We start from the raw sequence: 25768 nt of genomic DNA on the forward strand, positions 1-25768 counted from the left end.
TCATCCTTCCCAAGGACGCAAAAACCGACGGCGGCCTGTGTAATCTGAGCTCCCTACAAAGCTCTCCACAAAGCTCTCGTTTGCAGTCTTGTCGAGAGCTTCGCCACAGGCGCCCGAACCATCCGTCACGCACACATCTAAACGTTCTGGTTTCGTCAGCCACTCACGCATACCCATATGTTTGCTCCACCCCCTTTTTCGGTTTACTTATAGAAATGATGAGGCTGTTCACATTTGCTTTATGCACACATTCGCATGCTGTTTATTGAATGATATCTCTCTCCCTTCCCACATGTGTTTTGGCATACTCCCGCTGTTTAGACGGCAGAACGCTTTCCCCCTTCCAAATTTACCGTTCATCCTCCTCTTGTTCTTCCTTCCTCCTACCGCGCTCGGGGTACCATCCGTGCTGCGCGTGTTCCACTGGCTTCAGTTTAGTGATGACGTCATGAACAGGAGCTGCGCGTTTTGAACCAGCTTCTGTTAAGTAATGACGCTGGGCTGCGCGCGTTTCGACAGGTTCTTGGCTTAATCCAGTGCGTTGGTTTGTGGCAGTGTTGTGCTGAACGCTGTCCAAAAAAAAAAGAACCAATAATTAATGTATGTAGTATGTATTACTACCCCGGTACCATTATCCATGCGATTTCGGTCTCATCGGGCTCTATCTGGGCGCCCATTAAAATAATCCCTTAGAAGCTCCTATCGGGCTGACAGCGAGAAACGTCGCGGCGGCGCGATACATGTTGCATGCATGTGTACTACATTTTATGACCCCCCCTCGCTTTGTTTCGGATTGCAATGAGTTCAGACTCATTTTTAACATCGTTTAACATATTTTCTTTTATTTTTCACACACACACCCTCCCCTCTGGTATTTTTTGAAGATTTTTTTCTTCTTGAAAAACCAAAAAAAAACAATCGCTCACATGGAGACCCGCGGGAGAGTGCAAAACGGCAAAGAAAAAAAACACACACAAATCTCCTCATCCCCATGGCGTTTTTCGCAAGGTGATCCCGTAGGAGAACGCGAACGCAAAAACACACACACACAGCCACGCACGCACCCAGGCAAGCACAGACTCACACCCAACCCCTCCTCCTCGTGTGTTTTCGCAAGGTGATTCCGTAGGTGATCGCGAAACAGCAAAAACCACACACACAATCACGCACGCATGCAAGCACACACACACACACACACACACACACACACACACACACACACACACACACACACACACACACACACACACACACACACCCTTCCCCCTTTCTTGGTGTTTTTTCGCAAGGTGATCCCGTAGGATCTGGTTATGCGAGGCGGCAAAAACACACACAGCCACGCACGCAGGCATGAACACACATACACACACATAGACGCGCGAGCGCACGCACGCACGAACGCACGAGGGAGCGTAAATGAAGATGCTCTATACGTTGCCGGACTCCCCCTCCCATGTTCTCATTCTCCGACAAGGCGGATGTGTGCACGTTTGTGCGTGTACCTTTGCCGTCCCTCCTCTCCTTCCTCATCCGTTGACTGTTCGTTGTAAGCTGGAGGATGAGTTCAGCGCTGTTGAAGAAATGAAAGTTAAGAATAAGATTACTCACTCTTTTTTTTGTATGCTTTCGTAAACAAAATCCGGAATGAAGCTCCTCGTTTAGAATATTCCGCATTCGATCACATCCTCGGCGATGCTCGACGCCATCAGTGGATGAAAGCAGGAAAAGAAACAAAGAAAAGCATCAGTCACCATCAGCATCATCTTACTCTCACACTTTTACATCGGTTGACGATTCTTACCTTTTCAAATTCAATAAAACAAACAGCGATGGAACCAAATCCAGAACACCAAAATCACACACGATTTCTGGAGCAAACCGACACATCCTCCCCCTCCAATTGTTTGCCACAGACTGACGTGTGTGTGAGCAGCAATGTTCTTGATGCGGTGAGCAACGGTAAAGCACACACAAGAAGAAACGAGACGGCTATACGAGTAGCGAATTACGCCGCCGCACACACATGGCGCGTCATAATTTTATGCGCGAAGATCTTAAAATTTAAGTTATTCATGACAAATTGTATCGACATTTTAATACTCTGCCGAACTTTTACGAAAGATATGTAAAAACTTAATGTAGTTCAATTAAATTTAGTGCAATATCATTAGCAGAACATAACATTTTGATATTTGTTTGTAAATTCAGATCCTAAGAGTAGTAGCTTGAACAATAACTGTAGAGACACAAATTTTGTCTGAGTCCAGAACAACAACAGGGAAGATGTCGTACCCTGAGTGTGGAGATGTGTGTGTGTATGTGGTGAACGTTGACGCGACAAGCGTGCTTTAGGATACAATGCGTGTAGGAGGGGGTAAAATCGCTTGGCTCATTGAAAATACAGGCAAAGTTGGCGCGAAGAAAACGCAACACTGCGGATTGTATGGAAAATGTTGCGCGTTCAATCCGATTGCCATGCGATTGTCCTGGGGGTATGGAGAGGTTTGCGCTTAGGATTAGATCAACATTTACCTTAATATTTTAAAACTGAAAAACGTTTTCTTTCCGTCGCTCACTTTGAACATTGTTGACGAGGCCAGCATGTAGTCTTTGATAAATAGCGCACACACCTGTAACTTTTTAGACGCCAAGGGTTAGTTGAATGTACTTGCACAACCACACATGTGAGCGAGAAACTTACCTCAACAATTTGCTAGGATAAAACATTCCATAACTGAAGAAGAAGGAACACGGCCCAAAACGTAGACGAGCAAAGTACGTCGCATAAGAAATCGCACCTCACTTCAGTGCATCCTTCCACAGGGAAAGTTCTGGACACACTGAGGATGCCTCACACTCGGATGAGCGCGATAGCAGAAAAATCATGGTGGATCGAGAGAGATGGGTAGACTCGGTGTAGCGCAATAAGCTGGTAGATGCATGTGTGTGTGACCAACGAAAGACTTCAGTCCCCGCTCCTCGCGTTTTTCATCCATCGTTTTTTGTCACACGCACACACCTCTACACGCGCGGCGGTTTGCCGTCCAAAATCTAGAGAAAGAAGACAGGGCCTCTCGCTTTGGCACACAGAAAAATCTTTCAACAACTTCGGCTCTGCTACTTGGGTTATTGAACACCCGTGAACTCACTCTACTTCGTAACTCACTTGAGCAAGTGTGGGTTACCGTTCGCCTATCTTCTTGCACGATATTCATCGGGACTGTTTACATTACTCCTAATCGAGCTAACGACACAGATACTCTTACATCTGTGATTGAAAGTGTAAGTGCAATAGTAAACCATGCAAAAACTAATGATCTAATATTTTTGTTTGGAGATTTTAATTTTTCGGAAGTATCGTGGTCACTATCACAACAAACATTTGGTCACTCATCATCGTTCGCGCACTATGTGGCAAATTCATCATCTTCGGTCAGATCCCGGTTTTTGGATGAAATTAACGCTAGCGATCTTTATCAAATAAGCTGTATCAAAAACTCGCTTAACCGGCAGCTCGACTTAGTATTCGCAAATTTTATTGCCGCAACTTACTGCATCGATTTGCACCCCTACCCAACACCACTAGTCTCTCCTGACCTGTACCATCCAGCCATCGATTTAACGGTTCGAATTCCAAGCACAATGCCTAACCCTACACTGACTGAAGCAAGTAGACCTAGGATGAATTTTTATAAAACCAATTTTACTCGGCTTGATGAGCTCATAACTAATTTTAATAGCCAGTTCAGAATTAGCCAGTTTAATTCTGTTGATGAAGCTTTATCGATATTTATACGCTTTGTTTTATCCTCGTTTGATTCGTGTGTACCAATTATCACACCAAAGAGCGGCCCTGCTTGGTCTGACCGCCACCTAAAAAAACTTAAAAGAGCTAAGGAAGCTGCATTAAAAAAAATATACAAAGCACCGATCACCTGTTAACAAAAGCATATTAAATGAAACAACTCGCTTGTACCGTAGTTACAATAAAATACGCTACGGTGGCTACTTGTCTCGGTTGGAGAAGAATTTCATCAAAAGGCCCAAAGCTCTCTGGAGTTTTCGTAAGAAACACAATAGTACAAATGTGACACCTAAATTGATTTTCCACAATGACCGAGCTGGTTCAACTGCTTCAGACATTTGTGATATATTTGCGTGTAGATTCGAGGAGGCATACACAATCTCAACTACGGACGACAATATTATCACCAACGCTTTAATTAATACTCCTAATGATGTCATCGACCTTAATTTAACTAATATATCGCAAGAATCTGTTCTAAATGTGCTCAAAGCAGTCAAGCCCAAAGCTAGTCCTGGCCCAGATGGTATTCCTGCCATCATTCTCAGCCGATGCTGTGAGTCCATTGCGCCGATCTTCACCAAAATTTTTAATTTTTCACTGCAACAGGAAGGAGAATTCCCCTCTATTTGGAAGAGTTCATGGATTGTCCCCATATTTAAAAAAGGTGACAAGGAAGATGCAGCCAACTATAGAGGCATAACATCACTCAGTGCTGGAGCCAAAGTTTTTGAGAAAGTGATCCAAATAAGTTTACTCACGGCTTCATATCACTATATTAGCCCTCAACAACACGGTTTCGTTCCAAAGCGGTCGACGATTACTAACCTTGTTGACTTTACAACACAATGTCTCCGTAACATGGATAGCAGGATGCAAACAGATGCAGTTTATATGGATTTAAAGGCTGCTTTTGATAGCATCGATCACAACATCCTTTTAGCCAAGATGAATAAGTTGGGACTTGGGCGAAATTTTATATGCTGGTTAGAATCGTACCTTGTCAATCGATCGTATGCTGTATCTTTCTCACGGTGCCATTCAAGGTCTTTCATTGCATCATCTGGTGTGCCACAAGGTAGCAACCTGGATCCACTACTGTTCGTACTGTTCATCAACGACCTATCGTATGTAGTACCAGCAGCGAATCATTTAATGTATGCAGATGACATTAAAATCTACATGACGATAAAAAATGACACAGACCACTCCGAGCTACAACAATACCTCCTCGATTTTCACCAATGGTGCAATCAAAACCGCCTGAGCCTCTGCATTGAAAAATGCCGAGTCATTTCATTCACACGAGCACGAGAAATTAAGAACACCAGCTACACAGTTAACGGTTTACCAATAGAACGCACTAATGCTATGAAGGATCTCGGAGTCATACTTGATTCAAAGCTGTCATTTGACCAGCAAACAGAGGAGGTGATTACTCGAGGTAATCAATTGCTTGGCATGTGGTTTCGGATAACAAGAGATTTCAAAGACCCAGTCTGCATCAAAGCGTTATACTGTGGTATTATCCGCCCGGTACTCGAATACGCCTGTGTCGTCTGGAAGCCCTCAACCCAAAAACTTTCTGAGAGAATGGAATCGATACAGCGTCGCTTATCCCGATACGCAACACGCTTGTTACTTTGGCCACCTGGCAGTCAGTTACCACCTTATGAAACGCGACTTCTGCTCCTTGGACTGCAACCGCTCCACATCCGACGCCGTACCGCACAACAACTATTTGTGGCTGGTTTACTGCAAAGCAACATCGGCTGTCCTTCCCTACTCCAGCAGTTAAACTTTTACGCGCCTGCTGTTCAGCTTCGCTCTCGTCCGTTACTTGCCCTGAACCGTAGTCGAACTGGATATGGATCTAGAGACCCCCTTAACTCCATGATTAGGGTGTTTAACGAAGTTCGTCATTTGTTTGATTTTGGAACCTCAGTGCAATCCTTTAAAAACCTTAGAAAGCCTTAGAAGCGAAATATTAAGATGATCTTACTACTTATTTTAATCTAATATTAGACTTAAGAACATTCACACGGATCCATTGTTATCCATTGAACGAGTAAGAAACAAATTAAAAATTAAAAATATGTGCGCCACGCGAAGGATACGGCCTTGTGAGTGAAACCCGCTCGGGTAACAGCGATCTTCTTAACCGTTCGACACCAATGATTAACATTCCCGCTAGTTGCTCTCTCAAATAATTTGAGGAGCCTATGCCGCAGAAGGGGGTTGTAACGAACGTCAAAACACGAATGTCGTGTTAACGGTTATTTTGAAAACGATCCAACCTAGCAACGATCCAACCTTGCCGTAAATATGAACTACAGAGAATTGACAGAAGAGAGAGAGGAAGGATGAGACCGAGGAAAGACGCCAAAAAAGCAAGAACGCAAAACGAACGAAGTGGAATTGTGAAGTTGTGGAATTAATTATAAATAAACGACAATAGATGTTTTTATCCGTCAATAAACTGGCGCGATCAAATTCATAAAAAAGTGTGAAGTAAATTTAATTTCAAACATTATAAAAACATTTATTCCAGCACCTCGTGTCGTTCGTCACTAAGTGAGGTTAGGTGAGATATTGTCAAGCGAGCGTATGACACGAAGTAAGGCGAAGGCTGAGATGGCAGAAAATACAATCGCGCAAAATGTGCCAAACGAACAGCAGGCTTCGTCATCGAACATGAAAGGCAATGAGCTACTATGTAAAACGGTGAAACCTCCGCGTTCTCGCTCTTCAAAAGCATCGTCAGTACGGTCGACCGCTAGAGAAAAACAACTTTTACTTGCAAAGCTAGAAGAAGATAGACAATGTGAGATGCAATTTATTGAAAAGAAGTACGCCCTTCTCATTGAAATACCAGATGATTCAGATGACGAGTCAAGCATTGCAAGTAATATGGAATGTTTAAGAGTAGAAGACTGGGTAGAAGAAAACGCGCAGTCACATAATAGATTCGTGAAAAGTGAACCAGTTCATGCGGTACCACCGCAAACATTACCACTGTAATAAGTTTTATTATCTACGCTTTATTACGTATACGTCTGTTGCTCTCTAGTCCCCAAGCACGTCTGCTAGATCATTCCCCAAGCAGCCAGAACTGTCATATACCCGTGTTGCCAGCAACCTTGCTTATTACACGCTTTCTTTTTTTTACAAATATTTACAAACTTATTACTAAAGCTAATTATCCTAATGCACTTAGTCTAATCCTATCAATATGAATCTATACTAACTAAATATCAAATATTCTTGGAGCACGAACGACGCGTCCACTTCGAGTTTTTTATAGGTTATCTGTATCTGGCTCATCTGATTGAGATTCGTTATTTTCAAGGTCTTCATTTAATGTTGATTCTGAATCACTCGCTGTACAACACGTGTCATAATCAGATTCTGTCCCTATAACTGTTTCATTTGATTGATTTTCCAATGCCTCGGTATCTTGTGTTTCTATGCTTTCAGTTGGCTGATATCTATTTTCAACGTGAGATGCGGCCATACTTATGGGTAAACCTACATGAATCTCATCTTTTTGATAGAATATGTCATTGCTATTTGGGATCATATTTGCAGTTTTCACCAGAAATCTTCTATTCCGCCGAAAATGATTTCCAAAATTGTCTTGAACTATGTACGATCTACTGTTTACCTCACGAACGATTTTACCATTATTCCATTCTTTTCCTGTCTTTTTGAAATTCACTCTATCTCCTATGTTCAGGACTGGCAATGGTTTTGAAGCTCGATCATAGAATTTCTTTTGATGTTGTCGCTTGGAAAATATTTTCCTTTCGATGAGTTTTTCATCAATGCAATTGCGATGTAACAACGCACTATTTGTGGGTAAGCGAGACTTAAGCTGGCGACCAAAGAATAATTGTGCTGGAGAAAGACCCATTGTCGCTACTGTTGTGGTGTTATACTCTAGAAGCCGATATTGAAAATATTTGATATGGTCAGCTTCATAGCATCGTTTGATTATATAGTATTTTTAGCAATAGCTACACCTTTTTCTGCTAGTCCGTTACTTTGAGGGTTTCTTGGGCTAGAAAATGATATGTTAATATTTGTATCATCGCTATCCTATAACAAATTTTAAAAAAAGGTTCTCATTTTCAATTTCTCACTACAGAGCGATACTTTTTCACTCCTATAGTGAGACGATGTTGGTTAGTGAGTTGAGGTTAGGTACGGATAGCTTGAATGATTTTTGTACCGTATTGGTTTTGGGGCCTCATTGTTTGCGTGGTGTTGTTTGGTAATAAGTGCGTATTTGCGATCGTGTCTATGCATGAAAGAAAACGAGAAACGAAAGAAACAAATATCTTTGGATGTGTTGGTAGCATGACTGGAAATAACACGAACACTTTGAGAACTGCAGAGCGCACCGTGCGTTACGGGTGGGGAGGGGGAGGGCTCGCGCGAGGGTGTAACTTATTGGTCGAAGAGACACTGTATTTCGCTAGCGTCACTCAAATCACTCAAAAAATACACTCATTTTGCCGGACGGGTATACTCGAGCGCTCGTGCATAAGTGCAAGCAAGCGCGGTATAGAGGATAGAGAAAGACAAACGATTATTTTGCTCCAAGCTTTCTAATTTTGTCCCGTTGGGTGTGTGTGTGTGACCAACGAAAGACTTCAGACCCCGCTCCTCGCGTTTTTCATCCATCGTTTTTCGTCACACGCACACATCTCTACACGCGCGGCGATTTGCCGTCCAAAATCTAAAGAGATAAGACAGGGCCTCTCGCTTTGGCACACAGAAAAATCTCTGAACAACTTCGGCCCTGCTACTTAGGTACTTATAAAGCCTAACTGAGTGCCTCTCGCGGGCACTCCCTAGCTTCGGGTTTGAAGGAAACGCAGTAAATGTGGACTATTCTCTTCTAGTGATGAAAGCGAACTAAACCTTTATTGAACATTTATATGACTACTATGATTAAAATCAATCATGCATGCTTGGATTCCTGCACTCCTCCTCAAGCTGCAACGGTTGAAGTCCCAACTTCTTACAGCAAGTTTCCAACTTCACTTTTGACAATGGCTTTGTCAACGCGTCAGCAATCATACGTTCGGAAGGGCAATATTGAACCTGTATAACGTAGTTATTCACCAATTACCGGATAAAATTCAAGGTTTAGTTCGCTTTCATCACTAGAAGAGAATAGTCCACATTTACTGCGTTACAACAGGGTTTGCTATAAACTAAAGCATGCAATACACTACACTAACCTTAACATGCAGATCCCATAACAGGTGTTTTGATTACTCAAAAGTGCACTCAAAAACCCTCACATGAAGTCCTATTTCCCCTATCTGTATCTAACTTCTCTCACGATCGAGCACGTCGTCCTTACATGGCCTGATCCACAATTCTCCATGATGTTCGGTTCCTGGTTGCAGCCTCCCATCTATGTGATCTCCAACAGGATTTGCTTCACCTGATCCAGCCATTTTATATAGATATGCATGTGCCAAATTTAAATTCTATAAGCGCGTGGCCACGGAGGTGACAAAATGTTGAACAAATTTTCGAACGCGTTACATCGGACATCGGACGAAACGTGTTAAGCACTTTTTCACAAGAAAGGTAAATGGTGGTAAGAGGCCCCAGAGCCCAGCATGCCTTCTGCTTCTGTGTAGGTACTGTAGGAACAACCACAAATTTATGTTTTATAAACGTTAAAAAAATTAAACTAATCCAGATAATCGCCAAAGCAAGCAAAACATCACTTGAAAGTACGTCCGATAAAATATCATCCGATAAAGCACTGCCACGGGCCAAACGCCCCGCTTAGAAAAATAATCCATTTCAATGTGGTATAAGAAAGCCGCTTAAGCACTATCTAAAAGAAGGCCCACCTAGAATTTTGATGCTGTTAAACTGCTGCAAAAAGTTCTCTATTCAAGCAGTGATCCTTAAGGCCTTATTAGACAGAGGAAAATACTGTAATTTTTCGATTGGCATTTATCTACCAAACTTAGACTTTGGCACAAAAATACCTCTCGTACGTGTAATAAGGCAAGAGAATTGTTCTGTCACTTTTCAAATTCATTATTTAATTTATTGACTAGTTAAGGCCCGGTAAAATCTACCGGATGTCCTCAAATTTCGAATTATTTTCAAACTCTACACGTTGCAACAACCATAACTCCTATTTGTTCTTATGCGTTAATGCATTTGTGGTGACACATGTGTTAACCTTGTAACACACTGGGCAGTTCTTACTGTACTTTGCAGAACCGTTAAATATCGATGAGGCTACTTTTGAGCCTAGTAACGAAATTTTGTAATTTTCAAACTAATACGTTACATGCCTCTGTTGACACAAATGTATAAATGTTTGATTGTTATTTTTTAGTAGTAACCTCAACAACGTGTTCATTGAATAACGTATTGATGCGCAGTGGATTAAAAAATTAGGATGCCGCTAATACATATACAACATGTTTAGATCCAATCCCAATTACGTACTAAAAACATACGATTTTCAAAAATGCTTACTTTTACTTCAATCCATTTTGTGTTTTTTGTGCCCTTTAACTGTAAAATTGAACTAAAAAAATATAATATCGCACATGGTTCGAATTCTATTTCTACTCTTTTTTTTACTTATGTTTCAAACGTTAAGTAATAAGTAATAGATGATTAGAACATTTTCAATGTAAATTTTCGCGGTCTTAAATTTCAAAAAGGTCAGTTCCAAAACGCCGTAAGCATTTTTTTTATTATCCTGAAACTGGTTTTGAAGTATTGAATGGAATTGGTATTTGTGTATGAGACAATTGTTATAGTTGCGCCAAATATCAATTTTCAACAGTGAACATATCCCCTCATATTACCATTCCAAATGTGTAGTTCTAATATTCCGATCTATACTGTTATAGAAAAGAATGGTTCAACACTGTTAATTGTTTCCAGATCAATTAACTAAATTCGCGTTTACTTGCAAACTACTTTATTTACTCTTGCCGCCCCACATTTTTCTTATTTTGCTTCTAATTTGACGTGTCCTTAATTATAATGTGGTTGTTCTTAATCAACACCATAGTACGGTGATAGCATCACATGGTAGATCACTCTTGATAGATACAGTCAGAATCTTTTCAGCCCTCTTGGGCACGTTACAGTAAGCATAGTTTCATTGTGGATCATTCTGCAGTTGATGCTGATGCGACTGAATGCAGTGCCCACGGTTGTCTCACCTAAAGCGCAGTATGTTGCAGTCATGTTGCGCAATGAACCATCTCTCCCTTTGTTCCGGAAGGACATCCTAAAATAAGTAGTTCTTCCCGCACGCGAGCAAATCGTTACAAATTCAATTTTAACTTTCAAGCCATCAACATCCGCCGCTTTCTTGCTCAGAATTTCAGCAAGGCTTTTTAGCATATGGCCGCTTAGGGTCTCTCGGCTACATCCACCTCTTATTGTAATATTGCGGAGTAGTAGATTTGAGGGAGTAGTAGATTTGGGGCGGTCCCGTGGTACGTGGTCATCAACTCGAACGACTCAATAACATGCCCGTCATGGGTTCAAGCCCATGGACCATCCCCCCGTAGCAAGGATTGACTATCCGACTACGTGGTAATGAATTATGTCTCGAAAGCCTATACTATACGGCATGTCCGTATAGGACGTTACGCCAAATAGAAGAAGATTTGAGGAAGTGTGCATGTTCGACGTCCTGGGTACAGCAACCCGTTTTACAGGATATTCTGTACCACACTTATCTGCTGATGACGACGGTGTATGTAGTATTCGAGGTGCTTAAGCACCAATTATGAGTATGGTTGGCTTTATTAATGATTCAATGAATTGGAATATCAACCATTTCACAATTAAGCTATTATGCATAGTTTTCAAACATGTTTTTTTCAATATTGCCTTGAATGTTTTGATTTATAATGGGAAGGGGTATGAGATGGGACACGTTATCATCAGGTGGCTATTTTGCAACTTTAATTATTTAAAAAAAATCATTATATCCAATATCATGTGTTTTCAAATCGGTTTGTGTAAACAAAAATCTAAGTAACTATTGCCCTCATTATCCGCGGGCTAGCAGTGTGGCATGGAGCAAGTCCTTTCGTAGCAACGCGCGTTGCTAAGAGAGCTCCGCTCTCACCGCTTTCTCTCTCTCATTGAATGTTTACTCTCACGTCATTGTGGCTGTTGCTACGGATGTAGCTTTCTATTTATTTTGAGTAGCTTGGTAGACGTTTTTAGAACTGGCTTTGTGTTTATATTTATTTGCGCAGTTTAAAAATTCGTCTGTCCTTTCTAGCTTAATATTTGCTACTAACCGCGTTTCGCGATGGTGCCCTGTTCGTCGATCAGCTGTGCTACTTGACCCTATTTGACCTGCTCCCGAATTGGCCCTAATTACGGAGATCTGGTTGTCGCACAATCTAATCGTGTTGTCTCTCTTTGTGAATCTTGTACGCCATCTGCCGGGTATTTTGGATATTTGATCGAGTTGTCAAGTCAGCTTAATGTTTGTAAACATTACTGTTCCCTGTCCGATCACACGCGGTCGATATCGTGCCAACACTCCACCCCGTAAATCCTTAGTGAAGCAGGATTTGCTTAAAATCTGCACGATATTACCTACTTCCGATTCCCAGACACAAGTGTTGCATAAAGGTTTTGCCGAAAATTGCTTGATTATTCGCCGGTTGCAGCGCGCACTACTGTTTCCTACCTCGATCGCCCGGCGAGCTTTCCGTACAGCACCTTTGAGACGGTCGCGTCTGCGCTTCCCTACTATCAAGCCTTCAATCAACTGTAGCCGATTCTCTAAAGGCCGGGCTACATTGATCGTACTCTCAGGTGTAATTTCGATTTTCACTAGCGCATCTGGCGGCGGCTGACCGAAGCATTTTGCCAAACAATTTGGAGCCGCTCCTGAAAATATGTTATTTTCCCATGTTTTTTACTTTACCTGGTCTGGAAAAGCTTTATAATTGATAGATAAATATGTCGTGCAAGTATTTCAGCAGTTTTCGAATAAAAAAACGGTGTAAAAACTAATTAATTTTGAGATTCAACACGACCATTCCCCCGACGACCAAAAAAAAGCTTCCACCAGCCGCCGCCAGATGCGCTAGTGAAAATCAAAATTACACTACGGAGTACGATCAATGTAGCCTGGCCTTAATAATATTGCGAATTTAGGATTATTTACTCTACCGTTATCCAGAGGGGCGCTAAAACGTAAATATAGTTGGCCTGTATCCCTATCACGCAACGCGAATGGTGTAAACCTAACCTCATTTGTATAGTTATCGGTGAGTGTGTGTGTATACTTGTTTCTAAATTGCTCATTGTTTTCTTCTAGACAATCCCTATCGACGAATTGCATGCTGTACATGTTATGCTGCGATCTGCCTTTGAAGAAGGTAGTGAAAATAGCTTCGGTCCCTTCAAGGTTTCCGGAACCAAATATTGTCCCTCTCGATCGTCTTCGCTCAGCTACAGGGTCGCCAATGTTGCCAGTTGGTGCCATCGAATCGGTGTGTTGTGTCTCGATCATTAACCTTGACTCCTCTTTCAGGAACGGCAGAATCGACAGTCCCTGAAAGTGAGTAAAATTAATGATTAGTGGATTGACTTACGGTTCTTCAAGCGGCAAACTTAGCTGTGTTGTGAAACGAGTGTTGGCAAACTCGTGTTGTGTGCCGTTGCTGCTCGCCGAAATAGCCAAGTTCCGCCGCCTCCCAAACGAATCGTCCTTCGTTACGCCTACCGCGCAGCTGCTCTCCTGTGATCCTGGCCTTCTGGTTACACCGACGTTTCGTGCCAGTTCTGTTCGCACTTCGCAGTTCAGTACGGTCGCTGGTTCTTGGTCGAATGTGCTGGTATTTTGTTGTCCATGCTCGTGAATCGTGACGGACTCTATGCGGAATAGTAGCACGGATCTCGACGTATAAGTGTTCCTCAACGATTCTGCTCCTCCAGATTGCACCTTCGGATGAAGCAGCGTGTTGTCCTGCGCTTCGTAATCCAACTGCGCGTGAGCGTTGGTAGAAGGACTGCTACGTGGTTGGGAGAGTGGCTGCGCCGACGCATGTTGTTCGGTAAAAGCTTTCGCTTCAACGACTGCCACTGTTGCTGGGCTCACCGGTACCTCCTTACAACACCCATTTTCACCAACCTCGCCACTATTTATTGCCACGTCATACAGCGGTTGCATCCACTGTTTCTGCTGCCGTTGCTGCAGCTGCTCCTCTTGTAGGTGCTGCTTTTGCTGTGGCGACTGTTGTTGAGGCTGCTGATGCTGATGCTGCTGCTGCTGATGCTGCTGCTGCTGATGCTGATGCTGCTGATGCTGCTGATGCTGCTGATGATGCTGCTGATGCTTGATCCGTGCATCGATCACAGATCGAATCGATGCCTTTTCCTCCTCGAGCTAAAGTCGAATCTTTAAATGTTTGAGCTTGAGGTTAGCCATTTTGATCTCGTACTCTTTTATGGCCATCTCCCGTTCTTGCTGTTGCACTTCCATAAGTTTTTCGAGTTCCGCTTGCCTAGACCTTTTGAGTTGCGCTGTTGTCGGTAAATTTGTGGTAGGAGGCCTTTTTGCAGCATGGAATGTAGTGAGCTTTTTTCCTCTGTAGCCAGCTTATTCGCCGAGGCTTCGCCCTCGCTATGTGCTGCTCTTTTGGCTCTTTTGTCGCCTTCGCAGCTTTCAGCAGGCACCCCAGTCATCGCAATGGCTTCCTTAGAGGACTTTAGACGGCCCATCTCCTTAGCTTCGCACTTTGCCACCTTCATTACACACACATTGCACCAAGATTTTAACATCACAGTGACGCCGACACACCCGTAATGGCACCACTTTCTGCACTTTTCGCAAGTCACCATATTTTCCACGGTGTTATGCCGCTCGCAGCCACCACAATCAAATCCGCGCTTGGTCATCGCGAACACTTTTATAAAAATAACTTGCGTTAGAAAGTTTCGCACGAATTTTTAAATTTTGCTACGGATGTAGCTTTCTATTTATTTTGAGTAGCTTGGTAGACGTTTTTAGAACTGGCTTTGTGTTTATATTTATTTGCGCAGTTTAAAAATTCGTCTGTCCTTTCTAGCTTAATATTTGCTACTAACCGCGTTTCGCGATGGTGCCCTGTTCGTCGATCAGCTGTGCTACTTGACCCTATTTGACCTGCTCCCGAATTGGCCCTAATTACGGAGATCTGGTTGTCGCACAATCTAATCGTGTTGTCTCTCTTTGTGAATCTTATACGCCATCTGCCGGGTATTTTGGATATTTGATCGAGTTGTCAAGTCAGCTTAATGTTTGTAAACATTACTATTCCCTGTCCGATCACACGCGGTCGATATCGTGCCAACAGTGGCGATTTTCGATTTTATATATAGTGAGATTTTTTGGCTTTATCCGAAAAAATCATTCAGTGTTTCCCATTTTTTTTTTGTTTTTATTCATTATTCATCAAATTAATGTCTCATTCTAATTAAAAATAGAAGAATTTGCAATCCAAGGAGTACAAAACAACGACTACAATGATTCTTCTTCTTCTTCTTTGACACAACAACCGCTGTCGGTCAAGGCCTGCCAGTACCCACTAATGAAGTGAGCTTGGCTTTCAGTGACTTATTGTTACCATAGCAGGATAGTCAGTCCTACGTATGGAGGCACGGTCTATTCGGGACTTGAACCCATGACGGGCATGCTGTTACGTCGTACGAGTTGACGACTGTACCACCAGACCGGTCCGATTACAATGATGACTATGATTTTATCTCAAAGCTTCGATTCTTGTTATCGGTCGTAATAACAGTAGGTAATTAAGATCTGCAATCATCCGCTTGGGTACCACTGAGTTTTTGGTTTACCACGGAGTTTATTGGATCCATATATACCATATATCATATACAGGCACTCCATGATATATGCTATTAATGCGAACTGGAGGCAATCACGTATCTCTAATATTAGCGTAAGTCGAATTTCGATGTTTTCGGTCAAATTATAGCTAAATTTCGTATCATTCTGCTTGAAGAGGTAGGTTTTAGCCATTAAATTAGTTATTTGATTTGATTTCAACTAAAAAATTGAAATTTTGTGCTATTTTAAATGGTTTTTAAAATTTGACGTAAAGAGAATTTTTTTTGAGTTTGACATTTGATGAGTTAGACCGACCCGCTAGAAACAAGACTGCAAGGTGGCATTCCACACCGGCTACGAGCAGACGAAGATGTAACGCTACACCGGCCACGAGCGGACAACGGCGACATGCGCAAGAAATGCGACACGCAGATCGATCGTGAGAACGGACCAATGCAGCCAGCAACCAGCGGCCTAGTTAGAACATTAGCTTGTTAGGTTTAGGCAGTCGAAGTCTAGAATCAGCCAGATATAGTTCATAGTTTAGCTTTAGTCAGGAGTAATCCTGTTTGTGTAAAATAAAAAATCTTTTTTTATGGCCAACCGGTCTAGATAAAGATTAACTGGCGCCCGAATAGGGACCTCTAGTGAAGTGAAAGTCAAGTGACGAGTAGTGATCGCAAAAGAGCGTAATCACACCGTGCTTAGAACATCTCCCGATCGCAGATTGCAGCCGTGTGTATGGGCACCTCAGTAGCCGGTAGCAGCCAATAACTCGTTGCCGGAGGAAAGGGACAACGCCGACACACCGAGAAGGAAAAATTCACCGGAGGCCCAAGCAACAGAAACCAACCCCGTCAGAGGAGGCGAAGCAACCAGCCCCGTAGGAGGTAGGTTTTAGCCATTAAATTAGTTATTTGATTTGATTTCAACTAAAAAATTGAAATTTTGTGCTATTTTAAATGGTTTTTAAAATTTGACGTAAAGAGAATTTTTTTTGAGTTTGACATTTGATGAGTTAGACCGACCCGCTAGAAACAAGACTGCAAGGTGGCATTCCACACCGGCTACGAGCAGACGAAGATGTAACGCTACACCGGCCACGAGCGGACAACGGCGACATGCGCAAGAAATGCGACACGCAGATCGATCGTGAGAACGGACCAATGCAGCCAGCAACCAGCGGCCTAGTTAGAACATTAGCTTGTTAGGTTTAGGCAGTCGAAGTCTAGAATCAGCCAGATATAGTTCATAGTTTAGCTTTAGTCAGGAGTAATCCTGTTTGTGTAAAATAAAAAATCTTTTTTTATGGCCAACCGGTCTAGATAAAGATTAACTGGCGCCCGAATAGGGACCTCTAGTGAAGTGAAAGTCAAGTGACGAGTAGTGATCGCAAAAGAGCGTAATCACACCGTGCTTAGAACATCTCCCGATCGCAGATTGCAGCCGTGTGTATGGGCACCTCAGTAGCCGGTAGCAGCCAATAACTCGTTGCCGGAGGAAAGGGACAACGCCGACACACCGAGAAGGAAAAATTCACCGGAGGCCCAAGCAACAGAAACCAACCCCGTCAGAGGAGGCGAAGCAACCAGCCCCGTAAGAAGGGTGAAGCATGAATTTATTAATGTAAGTAAAGACGTTTAATTAATGTAAGTAAAGATGTTTGACGTTTGACGTTTAACGTAAACGTCGCATTCGCGTTTCGCTCCGTATATTTTCTTGAAAATCGCGCTGTTTATCACACTATTTTCCGGTTTCTGTATAATCACAGTATTTTAGAACACCGTTCCATTACCGTTCAATAGTGCGTTTATCTCTGCTGACAATAAAATTCGCGTAAATTTCGTTTTTCGGATCGCATCTGAGTTCGCGCGTCCTAATCGCCATCGCTCTTATTGCTACAACGAAAACCTGCACCGCTCCCGTAGAATGGCCCGTATTTGCAACGCCTGCACTATGGAAATTGTGGAGGCATCTATCAGCTGCTGCCTGTGCGACTCTCCATTTCACCAGCGCTGCACTTCGGTTCCTGTTGACCTGTTCCTGCGCATTGCGGAATATAAACAATTACACTGGTGCTGTATTGGCTGCAACAACGTATTTATGAATCCGCGCACCAAGTTCGTAAAAGACGCAGCCATGCATTCTGGCTTCCAGGCGGCAATAACAACAGTCGCCGAAAGCATCAAGACCGTTATGGAGCCATTGACTAATGAAATTAAAACTGGGTTTGCACGGATGAGCCAGCTCGATCTAAAAACTCCACGAAGTAGCACCCCCCCCCCCCCCCCCCCCCCACGCTAAAATTCGTCGCATAAATCGGTCAAAACGTTTGTTCTCGGAAGTCGCTACTGACAACCGTACGTTGTTTACATTTGGCGCCAGACCCATCAACACCCAAAACAATAACAACCAGAACCAACATAATAAGCCGATCGATGATATGTATCGCAAAAATCGAGCTCCACCCATGATAACAGGCACAAACAAAGATACAACTACATTTCCGATCAAAATAGTCCCCGCTCAGTTTACGGTGCAAAAATGCGCATTGTACATTTCCCGGCTCGCTCCGGATACATCCAGTGACCAAATAGTGCAAATGGTCAAACATGCTTTGTAAATTGAGGATGTCACTGCATATTGCCTTATACGACAAGGTACAAACACTGCAACACTCTCATTTCTATCCTTTAAGGTGTTAGTGCCTCTTACTCAACGTGAAAGGGCTCTTTCCCCCGATACTTGGCCGCTTGGTCTATCGGTGCGTGAATTTGTCGACTACCGAGCTCAACAACCAGGTGCAAATTTTCGTCTATCGCCAATGAGACTTTCAACACCTACAACCCTATCTACAGCGCAGGATATTCGATCACCACAGCTGTTGGATTACACAATACTTTCAGCATACACTCCACGCACTTCACCCACACCGCAAACCCACTAATTATCAACACCGATAAACAATTCACACACATCACGCACACTCGCACGCTCGCTAACCAGCTGTACACCGCATATGAGCCAAATAACGCCGAAACAACTTTTGTTGATAATTTACGCACTCACCTGATGATTGTTCCTCCAACAACAAACAATTTTACCACCACTGAAGCAGTCTGTAGTAACGGGATCTCGTGCAGGCTACTTAAAGATCGTGAACCCAACACTACGCAACATCAGCAGCACTATTGCTACAGTACAGATCCTACACTCACACAAACGCACGACGGTCATGTCATTCCTGCAGGGTTTGCCTCCCTAAATAATACTGACGATTTGTTATTTTTATATCAAAATGTAAGAGGACTAAAAACTAAATGTCATGAGGTATTATATTATGTTTCTACAACTCATTACGACGTCATTATCCTGACTGAAACATGGTTGGACTCCTCTATTAATTCGGCACAAATGTTTCCGGACCATTATATCGTCTTCAGAAAGGACCGTAATGACAGAAATAGTAGGAAAACCAAAGGTGGTGGGGTTCTCATAGCTGTCGCCTCACATTTGCGAGTACTCTTATGTTCTAAAACAGACACTGTCGAGCAACTTTGGTTAAAGATTTACAGCATTAAGAAAACGTATGTTATCGGCGCTATGTATGTTCCTCCTGACATGGCAAATAACACGTCGGTTATTCATACAATCTGTTCAACTATTGACGACGTAGCATGTAAAGCTAATGAAATATGTTTGTTATTCGGGGACTTCAATTTGTCAAACCTGAATTGGATACCCGATGAAACAAATGCAATTATGCTCCAAGTTGACTACGAAAGCTCGAGGATCACGGACAACTGTCGCCTTCTTCTTGATTGTATGAATAGCAACGGACTGTACCAGATTAACAAAATTCATAATGCGTCGATTAACTACCTCGATTTGATCTTTGTATGCGACGATATCCTGCAACAATGCTCTCCACCGACAATAACACCCTTCCCTTTAGTTGCTATTGATTGCTATCATCCGCCTATAGAGCTGTGCCTGCCGAACGGCTTAGCCAAAGCAGAACATCATACAACATCACATCAAGAATCAGGTATGCTCGACTACAGTCGCACTAACTTTTCGATTCTAAATGATCTACTGCAATCCTCTGACTGGTCATTCCTTGATGGAAACCCGGACGTAAACCATGCACTCAATTTGTTCAATCGGAAATTTACGGAACATTTATCTGCCTGTTGCCCTATAAAACGTCCACGACAGGGTCCACCGTGGGGTAATGCTCAATTACGCCGCTTAAAACGAAACAAATGTTCCTGCTATCGATTTTATCAAAACAGTGGAACACAACAATCGAGATTGCGGTTCATCGCTGCACACAATGTATATCGAAGCTATAATAGACAACTTCACTCTCGTTTTTTGATCCGTATACAGTTCAGCTTAAGAAGAAAACCGAAAAAAATTTGGAGGTATGTCGACACAAAACGGAAAAACAGCTCCCTGCTAGCTATAGTTTCCTTTAATGGAACAACTTCGTGTACCAAAGAGGAAACCTGCAATTTATTTGCCGATCGTTTCATGAGTTTTTAGGGGGTTACGTATTCGGATCTATCTTTTTTCCCTAATTTTATGACGCGTACACGTTGGGTTTCGTGAGTAGTTAACGGCGTAATTTTATTCTAAATTATACTCTGAACGGTGGCGCACGTTCACTCGGGATGGGTTCGCGTGAGGCTTTTTACGATCGCGGAGTTAAGAAACGAGGTCCGTTCGGCTTCGAGGTCGGAGGTGAAAGAGAATGAATGTGCTCGCTGACAGCAGGAAGTGCAGCGCTGGACACGCGGCGCACGTCACTTTGACATATTCGTGTGCCTGGTGAGTGCGCTCCCCGGAGATCCGTGTCCTTGTCCCTGGGCGCCACGATCGCTCGATTATTCTCACGCCAGATGGCGGTCTGGTCGCTACAGTACTCCCCTCCTAGAGCGGTGTCACCGGTAACGTAGAGGTATGATGACCTTCCGCTGAGACCTGGTGACGCCGGTCGATATCGTCTGGTCGTTGCGGCGTAGGATGGATGGTGGTGGGGCGTCGACGGTGGCTCGGTCGGTTTGTCTCGATGCCGTCGGGTGCGATGTTGGTGCGGGTGTCGTCTGATCGTCGACTGGTTGTTCGCGCGACGTCGGGTTGGAGGCTGCGGTGGCGTCTCTGCGGTCCGGATTTGCCTGGACGTCCGGTAACGGCAGAGTTTCCGACTGCGGGGCCGAGGTGGCCTCCTCCTCTGCTCCATACGCTGGTTTTAAGCGGTCGACCGAAACCAGTGTTGGCTGTCCACGTAGGAGTATCTGAAAAGACTTAGGATTGCGTGTAAGAACCTTATATGGACCGTGGTAAGGCGTAGTTAGTGCAGGTCGGACGGTGTCGTCGCGTATGAACACGTGAGTACACTTGTTTAGATCGGAATACACGAACGGTGTGCGGTTGGTATGCCAAGCGGTGCTCGGTGGTCGAATGCTGCTCATCGTTTCCCTTAACGTTTTGGCGAAGTCGGATTGGTCGGCGAGGGCATTTTGCGGTTTCGTGATGAAGAATTCTGCCGGGATGGTCAACGTCGTCCCATACACAAGTTCGGCTGGCGAGGCGTTGATGTCATTTTTGAACGTGGTTCGTAGCCCAAGGAGTATTAGCGGTAGGTGTTCGCTCCATCTTGCGGTGTCTTTGCAGGTGATTGCTGCTTTAAGGGTGCGGTGCCACCTTTCGATTATTCCATTCGCCTGCGGGTGATAGGCTGTCGTACGGATGTGTTTCGTTCCTAGGGCTTTCGTCAACTCTTTGAACAAGGAGGATTCGAATTGTCTCCCTTGGTCTGTTGTTACGTGCGTCGGAACTCCGAATCGGGCGATCCAGTGGAATAGTAGTGCTGATACGACGGTAGATGCGGTGATATCTGGGATTGGTATTGCTTCTGGCCAGCGAGTAAATCGGTCGATTATCGTAAGGCAGTATCGGTTACCGTTACTGATGGGAAATGGTCCAATGATGTCTACGTTGATGTGACTGAACCTCGCTGTCGTCGCAGGGTACGGCGTCAAAGGGCTTTTGACGTGCCTTCCTACCTTAGCGCGCTGGCAGGCTAAACAGTTCCGCGCGAAGTCCTGGGATTCCTTCCTTGCGTTGAGCCAAACAAAGCGCTCTGTTATTAGTCTAGCTGTGGCGCGGGCTCCGGGATGACTGAGATCGTGTACGGCGTGGAGAAGTTGTGTTCTAAACGATCGGGTGATGTACGGTCTGATGATACCTCCGGGGCAGTCGGCGTAGAGTGACTTGGGGCTTCCCGGTATTGGTGTCTTCTGCAGGAACAAGTCCGTCTGAATTTTCCCACTGAGAATGTCGGAAAGTTCGGGGTCGCGCTCTTGCTCTTCTGCTAATCGCTCATAATCTATGGTCGGTGTCGCGTGTACTGTTTCTATGCGGGAGAGCAGATCGGCTGTAACGTTGTCTTTTCCGGCGACGTGGCGGATATCGGTGGAAAACTGGCCAATGAAGTCTAACTGCCGGGCTCGTCGAGGTGAGGCCTTATCGTCCGTTTGTCGGAAGGCGAAGGTTAGAGGCTTGTGATCTGTATAAATACAGAATTCCCGACCCTCTAGCTGGTATCGGAAGTGTCGTATGGCGAGATAGATGGCGGTAAGTTCTCGGTCGTAGGTCGAGTATTTTTGCTGAGCCTTTTCGAGACGTTTCGAGAAGAAGCCTAGCGGTTGCAGGTCTTCGTTGATGCGTTGGTGAAGTACGGCTCCGGCTGCGAAATCTGAAGCGTCGGTCCACAGAGAAAGTTCGGCGTTCTTCACGGGATGTGCCAATAACGTTGCGCGTTTAAGTTGCTCTTTGCATTGGGCAAATGCTTCGGAAGCTTCTAGCGACCAGGTTAATGGCGTTCTGTCCTTCTTTTTGTTACCTGGAGTCATCTCGAGAAGTATACCTTGCGTTTCCAGGGCGTGCGGCAGAAAACGTCGGTAGTAGTTTACCATGGCGAGGAACTTCTTCAACTCCATAATCGTCGTCGGCTGTGGCAGCTCGCTGATGGCTTGGACTCGATCGGGGAGAGGACGAATACCAGAAGCGTTGACCAGATGGCCCAGAAAGGAAATCTCGTTCCGGTAGAACTCGCACTTGGCTGGATTGATCGCTAGCTGGTGCTTTTCCAATCGTTCGAAAAGTTGGCGTAAGTGTTCGTGGTGTTCTGCCTCGGACGTCGATGCTACGATCATATCGTCGATATACGGAAAAACAAACTCGAGTCCTCGTAGAACATCATGGATAAGGCGTTGGAATGTCTGCGCTGCATTCCTCAATCCGAAAGGCATGGTAGTGAACTCGTAAAGTCCAAAAGGTGTCGTGATGGCTGTTTTCGCTACATCATCCGGATGAATTGGTATTTGGTGGTAGGCTTTGTGCAAGTCGACCTTAGAAAATATGATCTTGCCTTGCAAATGCATCGTGAAGTCCTGTAAAAACGGTAGTGGATAACGGTCGGGTACGGTTTTTGCATTTAGGGCACGGTAGTCACCACAAGGGCGCCAGGTGCCGTCGGCCTTTTTTGTCATATGTAGCGGGCTGGCCCAGCTGCTATTCGAGGGGCGGCATACCCCGAGCTGGACGAGTGATTCGAACTCTTTGCGGGCAGCTGCGTACTTTTCGGGTGGTAATCGGCGAGGTCTTGCGAATGTTGGTTGTCCCGTCGTTTCGATTCGGTGCGTCACTTCGGACTGCAGTAAAGTGCCAGGAGTGGATAGTGCAGTTAACCCGGGAAATTCCTTTAGGAGAGTGGCGATCGGTGAGGTGGAATCACACACTTTTACGGTCGGTTCCGACGGGTTTTGGCTCGGCACTCCGCTAGAACGTACGTTTGTTAAGGCGTCGACAAGACATTTTTTGCGCAAGTCCACGAGCAGATGAAAATGCTGGAGAAAATCGGCTCCAATAATCGCTGTCCCCACGTCTGCGATGATGAAGTTCCAAAGGAAAGATCGGCGAAGTCCCAAATCGAGAGTATAGAGCGACTCTCCGTAAACCTGGATTGGTGTAGAATTAGCGGCGAATAGCTTCATGGTGGAGGGTTTACTCGGGACGGAACTGGGTTGTCGAGGGATTACTGAAACGTCTGCACCGGTATCGATTAAGAATTTGATGTTAGTTTTTGGATCAGTGATTACGAGACGATAACTATGGGTCGAAAGTACGTGTATCTGTTGAGGTTGGCCCCTGGTTAAGCGTCAATCGGAGGCAGCGGCCGAGTTACTACCCTGCCGCCGACTGTTGAAGGAACAGGGGGCACGACAGTTCCGCGCCGCTTGCCCGTACTGCGTGTGGTAATAGCAGTGTCCGCTGGGTGTTACCGCATCCTGGTTCGGTTGGCGTTGCCGTGTTCGTGAGCATGGTCGCGCGCGATCTCGTTCGTTGAGCTTGCTTAGTACGGCATCCAAGCGCTGACCTAATTCCGTTACGTGCCGCGAAAGACGTTCGAAGTCCTCACTGCGTACTTCGTTGATGGTTTGGTACGGGCCCGTTCGGTGGTATAACGCGAACGAATCCATAACAGAGTCTGCTACTTTGGCTCGATCGTTGGTATCCGGGTTGGCGGCAATAACGGCGGACTGGACGTACGGCGGAAGACGGCCGATCCACAAATCTACCAGCATAGAGTCCGTCATTGCTCCATTTGCGGCGCGGCGCATCTCCGCTAAAAGCTGCGATGGTTTTCGGTCCCCGAGGTTCATCTCGGCGAGCAGACGATGCAAGCGGCTTCGTTGCGACTCTTCAAAATGTTCGATTATTGCACGCTTTGCTACCTCGTAACGGTCCGTAGCGTACTGTCGAATGTTCTCTAACAGGGGGCGAAGCTCAGGGAGAACCCGAAGCGGTATGCGCGTCTTTAAAATGTTGAAACGGCGAATATGTTGGTTCGCGGTGATATTCCACGCCTCGAACCAATTTTCCAATGCGAAAAAAAAGGTTTGAATGTCAGTGGTGTCCATCTCCGGTGGTTTCAGCTGCATGGCATTCAAAGTGTCGATCTGAGATTCGAACGGCATGGTCATGGCGTCGTAAACGGACGGTCCTGCTACGCGCGGGGTATTCGGGACGGGCGGTGTTGGCACGCGAGGCGACTTGGATCCACTCGCGGCTGGATCGGCACTCGGGGTTACGCCATCGGGAGTCGATACGTCGCGGATCGGCGGACTGTGCAACATCCTTACGACTAAGGTTAGTTAAAAAAGGGTGGATCTTACCTTAGTGGCGGGGCGCAAGCAAGTCCAGCTGAGAATGGCTAGGTCGATCCTTCGGCGAAGAAATATCCACACACGCGGTCGAACGTGTTGGGATAAGTCGGTCGTTGGCAGCGTTCGTTGATGACGACGTCTTCGGTTCACGGTCGAAAAAATTCACGAAAGTGGCTCGAGCAAAATTCTGACGCAATCCGCTCGGCGTCGGCCTGCGCACTTACACACACACTCTTGACCCGGTTGATGTACGGTGTGCGCGTCTACGTCGTTCGGTCGAAACCGCGTGGGTCCGGAGCGCGCTCGGCTGTACGTGTGAGGTTATGTTCGGCGGGTGCGCCAACGCGTACGGGGTATCAAAATGCTCGGCGGGTGTGCGATACGGCACAGCGTGAGTCGGCCAAATATTCGGCGATTGCTCTGCACCGAGAGGAACTTTTCCGTTGGTATCGGTCGCTCCGTCGGGGAACAATGTTCCTAATCGGTGTTCCTCGCAGGCGGCTCTCTCGGTGTCGATTTGTGCTCACGTGGGTTGGACGGGTGTGCGCGGGGGGTTTTTTCCGCTGTCCGATCGTGCGTGATGCCTTTTTCGTGGTCGGCAGCTCCTCGATGATGGTGGGAACGTTGCCGTCGGTCCGGACTGGGGCACAATGGAAACACTTTTTTTACGGCTGCACACCGTGTTCGTCGGGTTACCACTCACTCACTCGCGCACGCGATCACGTCGGGGTCACCAGTTTTAGGGGGTTACGTATTCGGATCTATCTTTTTTCCCTAATTTTATGACGCGTACACGTTGGGTTTCGTGAGTAGTTAACGGCGTAATTTTATTCTAAATTATACTCTGAACGGTGGCGC

At 45.1% G+C, this 25768-nt stretch overlaps 1 protein-coding gene and 1 long non-coding RNA gene across 2 annotated transcripts; both read right to left on the minus strand.

Moving 5' to 3' along the window:
* Positions 1–397: 397 nt before the first annotated feature.
* LOC121603394 lies at positions 398–2742 on the minus strand. Its single transcript, XR_006006671.1, has 3 exons — positions 2702–2742; positions 2533–2630; positions 398–569 (listed from the first exon to the last, which is right to left on the minus strand). It is a non-coding gene; the product is annotated as an uncharacterized LOC121603394 (long non-coding RNA).
* A 21160-nt stretch (positions 2743–23902) lies between these two features.
* LOC121600492 lies at positions 23903–24880 on the minus strand. Its single transcript, XM_041929142.1, has one exon. The coding sequence runs from the start codon at positions 24878–24880 to the stop codon at positions 23903–23905; it is 978 nt and encodes a 325-aa protein (XP_041785076.1).
* Positions 24881–25768: the final 888 nt, after the last annotated feature.

This window comes from Anopheles merus, chromosome 2R (genome assembly GCF_017562075.2).
Source record: "Anopheles merus strain MAF chromosome 2R, AmerM5.1, whole genome shotgun sequence".
Classification (NCBI taxonomy): domain Eukaryota; kingdom Metazoa; phylum Arthropoda; class Insecta; order Diptera; family Culicidae; genus Anopheles; species Anopheles merus.

What these genes read in the sequence shown, in the direction of transcription:
- LOC121600492 (XM_041929142.1), bottom strand. Translation starts at nt 24,880, where the DNA reads ATGTTGCACAGTCCGCCGATCCGCGACGTATCGACTCCCGATGGCGTA.